The 12,006-nt window shown below is 34.6% G+C and overlaps 2 protein-coding genes across 2 annotated transcripts in view; one reads left to right on the forward strand and one right to left on the reverse strand.

The window, feature by feature from the left end:
• LOC145287737 (RNA 3'-terminal phosphate cyclase-like) overlaps window positions 1-2,801 on the reverse strand; it is a 56,289-nt gene extending 53,488 nt beyond the window's left edge. The window contains exon 1 of the mRNA XM_080135501.1: window positions 2,597-2,801. Within this exon, the coding sequence (XP_079991627.1) occupies window positions 2,597-2,638 (42 nt within the window). The 5' untranslated portion in view covers window positions 2,639-2,801. The remainder of the gene's footprint in view (window positions 1-2,596) is intronic.
• LOC145287735 (ubiquitin-protein ligase E3C-like) overlaps window positions 1,520-12,006 on the forward strand; it is a 113,353-nt gene continuing 102,866 nt past the window's right edge. Inside the window, exon 1 of the mRNA XM_080135499.1 lies at window positions 1,520-1,660. The gene's annotated coding sequence lies outside the window, so the exon portion shown is untranslated. The remainder of the gene's footprint in view (window positions 1,661-12,006) is intronic.

Here is a 12,006-nt window from a genome sequence, read left to right on the forward strand (position 1 = left end):
TCAGTCAGAAGTTTAGCATCTGTAAGGTGCTGGACTAGAGCATGGTTAATTGAGGTATCAAATATTTTGGCAAAAAGTGGGAGGAGGCTAATGGGGGCGATAATTATTTGAAGCTTCTTCTTGTAAATGGTGAAAAAAAAAAGGGTGCTTCTACACTTTATTGCCGAAATTGGAGACGCCATTTTATTTCACGCACCTGCTCTCCAAATCCAGGGGAGACTATGGCCGAAGCATGAAATAAAAAATTAAACTGTTTAAAATTATTTGTTCAAAAAAAAAAAAAAAAAAAAAAAAAAAAAAAAAAAAAAAAAAAAACTACTTTATAAATGTTGCTTTCATTACAAAATTGTGTTATTAAAATTATTTTTTTCACGCAAACTTTTCAATAAATGTTTTTCCAATTATATTTTGATAAATTTTTATACAATAAATGTTTTGGTTTTGTTTTCAAATGGCTCTCGCCCAGTTTAAACCATTTATATGTCATTTCATTTTCTGTTTTTAATAAAAAAATAAAATGTTTCATGAAAAACTTTCCCGTTTTCATTAATTAAATCGAAACATTTCCAATTAAACAATTATGGATATATGTTCTCTTTCACTTTATTTACTTTTTTTTATAGTTCTTTCCGGAAGTTTAATTTTTTATTATTTATTTCATGCTTCGGCCATAGTTTAATATAATGTTCTCCCCTAAATTTGGAGAGCAGATGTGTGAAATAAAATGGCGTCTCCAATTTCGGCAATAAAGTGTAGAAGCACCAAAAAAAGTTAGGGTGCAAGTCTATAAATGGTCCACAAGTAATCTTTTTTACTATAAAAATCTGAAAAAAATGTTTATAATGTACGTACTTATCACTGCATGACAATGTCATATTCCAAAAATCACGTAAATCGATCAAGTAGTTTTTTTTTATTTAAGAAAATCAAATATTATGAGGCATTTTATCGAAGAAAAACTTCACGCCATCTTGTTTTTGAATGATACACTGCTAGCGACACCTATTGGGAATATTGGGAATATAAGTCAGCAAGGGGCAGACAATCGACTGTCCACGCTACAGAAAAAAAACAAAAAAAAACTTGAAAACTAAGAATAAGTTTTTGAGGATGTTGAAAACGAAAATAACGTTTAAAATTCCAGGAAAAGAGTAGTTTCTAAGATATGAAGAATTTTACATAAATTGAGCACCCACACGTTGACGCTCCTCCAACAAAAATTCGGCAAATGTGTATTTCAGCAGCATAAATTTAAGTTTTTTTTACACTAGTGGTAGCCATAAAGTGGGTGATCATTATACGTTAAATTATTATAGAAAAGTGATACCCCACTTTCTTTAAACTAACATTTCTTCATATCTTGGAAACTACTCGTTTGTTCATTTTAAACGTTATTTTCGTTTTCAGCATGCTCAAAAACTTATGTCTTAATTTTCCAAGTTTTTTTTCTATAGTGTGGAAAGTCGATTGTCTGCCCCTTGCAGATCTTATATTCCAAACATTGCCAATAGGTGTCGCTAGCAGTGTATCCTTCAAAAATAAGATGGCGTGAAGTTTTTCTTCGATAAAATGTCTCATAATATTTGATTTTCTTAAATAAAAAAAACTACTTGATCGATTTACGTGATTTTTGGAATATGATATTTTCATGTCGTGACAAGTAAGTACGTACATTATAAAGATTTTTTTCAGATTTTTATAGTAAAAAAGATTACTTGTGGACCATTTATAGACTTGCACCAAATTTAGGATGATAATAATAAATTAATTACAGTTACATCGTGTTACATACGGGGAGGGGGTGTTAAAACTGTGGCGCGCGTTGGAGGTACCTATATTAATATTTTCGACATGACAATTAAGTAAGTAATGTTGTTTTTGCTTAGAATCACATTAAAAAACGGTCAGTCAACTCTATCTTAATAAGCACCGAAAAATCTTTATGATGTACATATTCGTCACGGAACAAAGTTGTCATATTCCAAAAGTTACATAAACTGATGAAGGTTTTTTGGTTAATTAAAAAAATCAAATTCTATGACGAGACGAGACGTAGGGTTTAGATCGGCCATGTATGTTGAATAAATAAAGGGTGCTTCTACAGAATTTTCACCGAAGTGTTTTTTTTTTTTTGTTTTTTTACTAAGTTTAGTACGTCGAAAATCGGTTTTGTTCGGTTCAAATTCTGTAGAAGCATCCAAAACAGAATAATAGTACAAACAATCAAAATAAAAAAAAAACAAAGAAAAAGAACCTATATTAAGATTAAGTATCTACGATTATTTCGCCGTCACGACATCTTAAATATTACAACGTAATATTTTTTAAAACTACAAATCGAAGAATCGTAAAAGGGAATTTAGGAAAACGTACACGAGTCGTGTCGTGTACTATACGACCCATTTTTTTTTTTTTTTAAGTAGTAATTTCAGAATTTCGTAGCATCAAAAAAATCTTTCTTCGTTTTACAATTGTCGGGTTTCATCTTTTATTATATTAAGCACATTGCAAAAGATTGTCATGCGCCAAATTATGCATTTTTTTTTTTTTTTTTTTACATATATATATATATATAGGCAATGTAATATTTACTTACGCCTTCATAAACTGAACCGTCAATATCTAATACTCCATCCATGATTGTTGCCGGCAGAAATATGAATGAAACCGGAAATGCATTCGAACGTCACGTGATCAACATCGGTTTAAAAAAGAGGGTGCTGGTATAGATCAGCCCCCATGGCTGTTGCCAAAAGGCAACAATAGAAAATTCAACTTGGGTTCCTGAAAAAAAAAAAAAAGTGGATGCTTGTGTTTATTGGTGGTCTTTTATACATTTCAGGTGGAAACGTGATTTCCATACTTTACGTGTCATGTTGAAATTTGTATAAATTCCAAAATTTTCAAAAAATGATCCAGTAGAAAATGTGCTTGATGTATTTTTTATCAAGGGTCATCTACAAAAATGGCGAACTCTTAATTAAAATCAAGGGAGATATTAGATAAGTAATTTTATCGTACTAAATTAGTCGCACAACTCTTCCACATTAAAACACAATAAAACTCGATAATTCGATGAATTATATTTTTACTTGTAATTATTTTTCTACTGGATGGATCATTTTTCGCAATTTTTGGAAATTATACTAATTTCGACATGACACATAAGTATGTAATAATGTTTTCCCCCGAAATAAGCTGGTTTAAAACATCACAATCTACAAAAGCACCAAGATAAAGATATATTGAAGCGGTTAGCTTGCTAAGTGACTGCAATTTTTTTGTCCTTGTCCAGGATTACTCTTATTAAAAAAAAAAGAAAGAAAGAAAGAAAAAATTGTGTCAGGTACGTACCCATGGCGAAATGAAAATATATTCCAAAAATCACGTAAATTAATCAAGTAGCTTTATTTTTAATTAAAAATCAAATTTTATGAGTAACCGGGGAGCGACTGTCTTAACCGCTATTTTGATAACAATCTAAAAAACAAAGGGAGATAACTCAACAATAATTAAAACTTGCGATATTTGTATTGGAATGCCTACAAATTCCCATTAATTGTTTAAAAATTATTTTTATAAAAATAAAACTACTTGATCAATTTACATAATTTTTGGAATATATTTTCATTTCATGAGGGATACTTATATCACACAGATTTTTTTTTAATTTTTTAATTATTTGATAGAGTGGGAATTCTTGATCAGTACCCAATTTTTTTTTTTTTTGCCTGTTTTTCGTAGCAGTGACAGAGCAAATTAATCCACCATAGAAATTTGTGCAAATATTAATTTTTTGTCTGAGTTTTGCATATTTTTATTTCTAATCTTTAGTTTTTTTTTTTTTTTTTTTACACAGTGATCACCACTTATCAAGGCCCGGAAGCCACTCAGGGATAAGGGTTATTGCAAGTACATTACGTCAGTGTGGAGATTTGATGAAGTGTTTACTTAAGGGGGCGACACATTAGGAATTTGTTAACATTGGACTTGAAGACATCCAAGTTATAGTCCGGTGGGAAGCAGGCAGACGGAACAGAGTTCCACAGGCGTGCAGTTCTAAGAAAGAAGCTATCTGAGAATTCTTTCTTCAAACTCCTTGGCTTAAAAAGCTACAGGCAATATGAACTGGAACAAATACATTGAGGATATTGCGAAGGCTGCTGTGAAGAAGGTGGGCTCCCTCTATCATGCTAGAAAACTACTCACACCTGAGAGTATCCTGTACATCTACAAAGCCACCATTCGCATACCATGCATGGAGTATTGTTCCCACATCTGGGCTGGTGAATCTACCACTAGTCTCTCCCTCTTGGATTGGGTTCAAAAAAGGTTCTCCAATCTAATAGATCCCACTTTGTTAACTAAGCACCAACCCCTGTCCCATCGCCGCAGTGTTGCATCTCTATTACTGTTTTACAAATATTTTAATGGAATGTGCTCTGATGAACTGATTGCACTTGTGCCCCCTCGACATACATATCCCAAAAAACTTGAATGGCAACAAAATCAAACCCCTTCACTGCTTAAGTTCCTAAATGCCAGAAAGCTTTCTACTCTAATAATTTCTTTCCTTGAAGAGCTAGACTTTGGAATTCTCTTCCTGCTACCTGCTTTCCTGACTGTACTGATATGCAGAAGTTTAAATGTAATATACACCAACATCTTGTTAATCTTTCCTAGACATGGTCCCAAATAGTAGCAACTTATGTATGTGGTGATATGCCTTGTTAGGTGTGTTGTATGTAATTTCTTCTGGGTTATGCTGGCATCTTGAAATTGTGATTTTACTGTGAAAGTTGGTTAGTGCTAGAAGTTGAAGGATTAAGTTGCTGATGTATGTTAAACTCTGTAGCTGGGGTTGACGATAGCACTGGAGATAGGTCATTTGGGTACGTGTGGAAGAAAACATAAAAAGAAAAAGAGAAAGAAAGAGAGCATGAAAGAAAGAGAGGAAGATATCTTTTCTCTTGCATACAAGTCAGTCTAGTTTCTGATTTTGAACGGAACAAACGCGTCGAGATTTGTTACATTGTGTGTATGAATATGAATATGTTCCATAACAATGTACATGTTGAATAGTTGGGTTTTATATTTTATCTGTATCTTCATGTACGTGTAAATGTATCATTTAGTTGTCTAGTGTGTATATATTAACATTTATGCAACAGTTCTAACAGGAAACGATTGACATGGACGTATCGAAACAGTTGTAGACAAACAGTTCTTTTTAACAGATGTAAATAACACAACATATATCTGAATTATTTACGAACATTTATTTTCATGATCCGGCCGGCATCTTTAGAGATTACATGTTTTTACATCTTGGCTACCTGAGATAATGCTGCGCCCCACCACCCACCCACCCCTGCTATGGAGAGACCAACTCGCTTTTTTGAGTCGTCCGTTCCCTCCGATGTCCAGCTAACGACTGACTAAAATCTCCACAAATCTACATTTCATCACGTTTCATTACGTCACATCATTACGTGTTTCAAACCAACAGCTGATGTAACCCCAATCTAGTTATTTGTTTATACAAACAAAAAATCATGTTTACATCAATTTTTTATTTTCACATTCCTTTTGCAACATTATTGTATTATATGTCAATCATTTTTTTCCAATTTAATTGTTTATTTTTCTAATCATAATAATTGATCCAGTGACCCGCTGTCACTCAAATCAATTAATAATAATTATAATAATAATAATAATAATAATGTTTTGACTCTTGGCCTTGCTTGCCACAGTTAACACAGATATTACGCTATGATCACAGCCCAAAGGGTCACAACATTACAGATTAGTGCAAGGATTTGCCGGAGAAAGAAACGCAAAAAGAGTTAAGAATGGCCGATAAGAAAAAATGTTGAACTGCCAAGATTGAGAAGTTCTTTTCTCTTCCATGCAACCTCTCTTCCACAGAAGAGACGTTGCAAGCCTATCTTTGTTTTATCGTTATTTCCATGGCAGGTGCTCGTCTGAACTCCAATCTCTAGTCCCCTCTTGCCAATCTTTTACAAAAAACACCCATCTAGCTGAATCCATTGTCAAAAACTTTCCCCACTCTTTATCTATGCTTAAATCAAAACGTAGATTCCATGAACAAAGCTTCTTTCTTAGAACTGCACGCCTGTGGAACTCTGTTCCATCTGCCTGCTTCCCTCCTGACTACAACTTGGATTTCTTCAAGTCCAACGTAAACAAATTCCTGATGAACCGCCCCCCCCCCCTTAAGTAGACACTTAAAATATCCACACTAACATACTGTACTTACAATAACCCTTATCCCTGAGTGGCTTCCGGGCTTTGATAAGTGGTGACCACCTTGTAAAAAAAAAAAAAAAAAAGAAAGAAACCAAGCATTAATTAAAAGAAGCCTCCAAATTATTATTTTTTTGTGTGCAGTTCTCTTTGCAGCTGTGAGTGATGAAGCTAAGAGACAAAAAAAAAAGTGTGTCAACGTTTGGTTATACACACATATAAGACATTATGAACACGGCCATATACAAACTAGACGTATCATGATTCCAGACATAGATACAAGCAAAGAAACACATGCAATGAGATATACACGCAGCAGACAATATCCTCCACCACCCAAAATCTTACAGGTGAATTTGAGTAAAAAACAACTAATGCAATTCTGTATTTTTGAGATGAGATATGAATGCTTGTATTATGTTGATTAATTAGGCTATTATTCCCATCTTGGATGTTATTAGCACAATAGTCAATATCTTAGTGACCCCTGAAGATTGAAACTTCTTTATGATCTACGGACCCACGGTTCGAATTCGTGTGATGCAGAGCCAATCCTCTTTTTCTTAGTAGAGAAAAAGAAGCATGTTTTTTTTTTTTTTTTTTTTTTTTTTTTACATAGGCATCACCACATTATCAAGGCCAAGAGGCCACTCAAGGATAAGGGTTAAAGAGTGTACAGTAGAAATTGGACAATATAGTAATCATTAGTAATGAAAATTTGGTAAAGTTGATAACTTATATGGAACGGCTCATCAAGAACTTATTTACGTTAGACTTGAAGACAACCATACTGTAGTCAGCCGGAAAGCAGGAAAACGGAAGACAATTCCACAGGCGTGCAGTTCTAAGAAAAAAGCTTTGTTCATGGAATCTACGTTTAGGTTTAGGCACAGATAAAGAGTGGGGGGAATTATTGATAGTGTTTACAGCTAGACGAGTGTTTCTTATGAAAGTTTTGCGATGGGGGACCATAGATTGAAGCTCATTCGAACACTTTCCATGAAAATAACGATTCAACATCCGAAGAAGGTGGCAGGTTACAGCGACCGAAACGTTTTGCTAATAACACCCAAGACGAGAATAATAGTCCGATTAATCAACATAACACAAACAAACAAAAAGAAAACAACTAATTTCTTTTTTGTTAATTTTATTTTGTAAATAATTATGTTTTCTGATTTTTTTCCCCCCCATATTATTGTGCATATAAATACAAATATTTTTTTTCTGATAACCACTCTCTCTTCTTGTTTGTTCAGAGGATTTTCAGAGGAAGGGGGCGTTTTTTTGTTTTTGTTTTTTGTTTTATTTTTATTTTTATGGAAATCGTTCGAGACAAGGCATGAAGCCGCTTGATGTAGGGAGCTAAGGAGAACAAAAGCTGTTTATTGTAAAGACAGGAGATGCCTATTGACAGTCTTGAAAAGACCAAGGCTGTAGGTAGAAGGAAAACAGTGAGCAAGAAAGAGTTGCACAACCTCACAGTTCTTGGGAAGAATCTACTGGAATAAGAAGCTGTGGGAGTAAAACAGTGAAATGATGAAGACCACTAGACCAACCATTCAAACGAGCTGGAACAAAGGAAGCAGAGAATAAATCAGACAATTCTGAAGAACAGATAACTTAATAGTATGTATAAAAAAAAGACTGTAACTAGCAACATCACGTCTGTGAGAGAGAGATTGCAGAGAAAAAGAAAGAGTGGGGGTCAATAAAATTACAGACATGTTTCTGCAATTTATTACGAACCTTAAAATGGGACACAGATTCATCAGCCAAAATATGACAAACAATCAACTCCATGGTCTGATAGAAAATTTGTAGAGATAGAGAATAACCTCGGATATGAGAAAGTGCTTAGAGAAATAGAAAGAACCGATTTTACGAGATGCGTTATAATTGTTTAAACATTAAAACTATTTAATATTTTAATTTTTCAACGTTCCATACCACCCAAATCAATGTAGCAAAACATCAACAAACAAAAGCACTAGACACAGTGAAAACCCTTGCAAATAAAAATTTTATTTTATTTGTATTTTATTTATATGCTAAAGATGAGCGTGTCTTTCATTTTTCAGTTTCTTATTCAAAAAATAAAATAAAATACAATGTCTCCATTTTTCACAATAACAAATATACAATAATGTAAACGACCTATGAGCTAAGAACAAAATTATTATTATTTAAAGAAATAAAGTCAGACTTATTTTTATTTTTTTTTAGTACTTACTTTAGTACTTCTATTTACCTTTACATGCGTTATAATTGTTTAAGCATTTATTCCAGTCTTACAAAATCTCCAACTAAGTTTTTCAAATTTTAAAACTGGAGATACCACTTAATCAGTCTAGACACAATATTATAAAATATGTTCAAGTCAAAATGGTTTATTCCAAATTTCTCTCTAAAACAAAACAAACTATTTGCTATGTTACAATGTGTATGAAACAATATCACTTATAATAATGTATAACCGACTTGTAACACTAAAACAGTTGTATGTAAGAATAAAACAACTTTGAACAGTAAACCATCATCCCCACAAAACAAGGAAAATATCACTGACAACATATAAACATATAAAAATAAACCTGCATTAAATAAATTTTTAATATATAAGCCGTATTCGAGTAGATAGCTATATGTTGGTCTTGTTCTTGAATATTGCATTTTATTTTATATGTTTAATAATAAAGGAATCTATGATATTTAAATATCATCAATAATGCCTACCTTTATATATTGAATATCGAATATAGAATATTGACAAGGAAAATGTATTTTTATACAGCAATGCCAGAGAAAAAGATATTCCCACCTGGACTTAGGTTTGGTAGTAGAATTATAGAATTATGTTTTGAGTTTGTCAAGGGGACAGCAAAACAAGAATGTGAGGATTGCTTGAGACTGTTCCAAATTAGATTGCATAAGAGGATGACTGAACAAGAATTTAAGATTGGATTTGAAAACAACCATGCTATAGTTAGCTGGGAAGTAACCTTGTGGTACTGTGTTTCACAGACGAATAGTTCTTGCAAAAAACTAGTGAAAATTCTGCTGAGTGTTATTTACAGATTTTGTACTCTTTTGTTATTTTCATACTATTCGCATCATGAACCCATCTTGTTTTGTTTTTCATGGAAATTGCTCCAGACAAGGTATGAAGCCACTTGATGTAAGGAGTTAAAAAAATGAAAAAATAAATAAAAAACTACTTCAAGGTCAAAAACTTACTAATGATAATTGTTAGATGGAAGAGATTCAGTCCTAGAAAACAGCAATTCTTCCCTCTTTGTCAGGAACATCACTCGTGGAATAGGAGGACTAAAGAACAAAATGTAATGCAGGGTGGGGCAAAGTAACTTGCTTACAAAAAGCAAGTTGCTCTGCCCCACCCTGTACTATATTAGCATGCCAGGACAATACTGAGTGACCTGGATGATTATTATTACTATTATTATTAAAATAAAACAATTAGATTTTGGAAAATGTGGATTTACAGCTTGGAATTAACTCAGAAATAAAATAAACAGTTAAAAAGTCGATTTAGGAATTTTCGAAGTAGTCATGGAATTTGGTTAGAAGTAATCAGAGTTTGACTTACGTGAGAAGTCACCTGTTTGTGTCCTTGGATATGTGGCTGGGGTTTTGCTGGCATAGTAGTTAGTTAGCAGAGATCAAGCTAATGAAGTGACAAGAAACGCATTCTAGAGTAGATGTGTGGACGACCCTGTTGGAAGCAAAAAGGGGGGAAAAACCAGTGAAAATGTAGAAAGAAACTCAGTGTGCCAAAATCCGACAAGGGAATCGGGGGGGGGGGATTAGGAAAATATGAAGATATGTTTCTTTTGATCTGAGATATTGTTATCAATTTGATTGCAAAAATTTATGTGTTATGCTTGTTGACTACATGTATTTGTGAAGTAAGCGGCCACACCCACAATGAACACTTTATGGTGTAATAATAAAATTGTCACCATAGAAAAGATGACATGATTCCATTTCCGTTTGATGAAAACCGGTTTTCTTTTCTTTTTTGTTGCAGACCATCTACTAGTTAGCCAGTTGTGTACAAATCTCAAGAGCGATAAGAGCCTTCTATCATGTCTGAAAGTGACACAATGTTCAACGAGTGAGATCAGAGATGCGCCATTGTACAACTCATGCTTTCTACCGATTCAAACGAGATCGGAGATGTGCTGTTGTACAACTTATGTTATCTACCGATCCAAGTAATGACAACAGGACCATTGCCAGCACCCTCAAAATGCATCACCGGATTGCCACGAATAACAGGGACGTGCCAGGGTGATGAAAACAAAGTTTCCGGCCATGATTATGGTCTTTGGTGTGGTTTCAAGTGAGGACTACATCATACAACCTCACATATTTGAAGTCGGCTTGAAAGTCAACACCAAAGTGTACCTGGATGTGCTGAAGAGTGTGGTGATCCCTTGGTGCAATCAGGTGGCCGCTGGAAGACCCTGGGTGTGGCAGCAGGATTTGGCACTGGCCCACAAATCCAAAGAAACTCAGGCTTGGCTTTAGAAGGAGTGGTACAACTTTGTACCCTTATCTCACTAGCCCCTTCTCCTCCTCCAACCTGAACCTGCTGGACCTCTTCGTTTGGTCATTTGTCAAGAACATCACCAACATGACCTCCCACAACACCAAATCCAGGCTGATCACCGCCATCCGCTAAGTATTCGCCGAGCTCCCACTGGCACTTGTGGAAAAGACATGCTCCCAGTTCCAGACCCGCATTGAATGGATGTCAGCTCTACTATATAATCAAGTTACCTGAATTGACGTTTTTCAATAAAAGTTTTAAAATAAAGCTGTAGTGTTGTTTTATCGTTGCACCTCGTATGCATGCAGAATATTTCTATACCCGGTGTATGGGGATGACCGATGAGACGGCTCAGAAAAAAGTGGACCACCGTTCATCATTCAGTGTTATAAATTCAATGCTGGTCTCAGACTCAGTAGACTTTTAAGTCCATTTTACATGGTGCTACGAACAGGATTCATTTTTACAGGATTATTTTTTCTTTCTGAAATTCGAATAGTAATACAGGGTGGCCCACTTAAAAGCAGCCCAGAAATGGTAGAAACAGTAGAGATATACGTAGTAAAATGGGGACAAAAATGGACGGTCACATTCAATGCTGCCAAGACTAAGCTTGTTTCCTTCAATAATTACAAGAAAACTTCTCAACTACCAATAGCTTTGACTAAAGCTACATTACCTGAAAATACGTCTTTCAAACTTCTCGGCTTAACGTTCACAGGAAACATGACCTGAAACAGGTACATTGAGAGCATTGCCAAGGCTGCTGCAAAAAAGTGGGCTCTCTCTACCGTGCTAGAAAGCTACTTACGCCTGAAAGTATCCTGTATCTCTACAAGGCCACCATTCGACCATGTATGGAGTACTGTTGTCACATTTGGGCTGGTGCATCTGCTACTTGTCTCTCGCTCCTGGACAGGGTTCAAAAGAGTCGCCAACCTGATAGGTTCTGAACTGTCATTTAAGCTTCAACCTCTGTCCCATCGACGAAATGTTGCATGCCTCTGCCTGTTCTACAAGTATTTTAATGGTGAATGCTCTGACGAACTACAAGCACTTGTACCCCCTCTACGTGAATGCCCTCGACAAACCCAACAAGCAGCAAAATCCCACCCCTTCACAATAGAGATCCCTAGATTTAAAAAAGCCTTCTACTCTAATAT

Source organism: Euprymna scolopes, chromosome 11 (assembly GCF_053919585.1).
Source record: "Euprymna scolopes isolate OS-2025 chromosome 11, ASM5391958v1, whole genome shotgun sequence".
In the NCBI taxonomy this organism is placed as follows: domain Eukaryota; kingdom Metazoa; phylum Mollusca; class Cephalopoda; order Sepiida; family Sepiolidae; genus Euprymna; species Euprymna scolopes.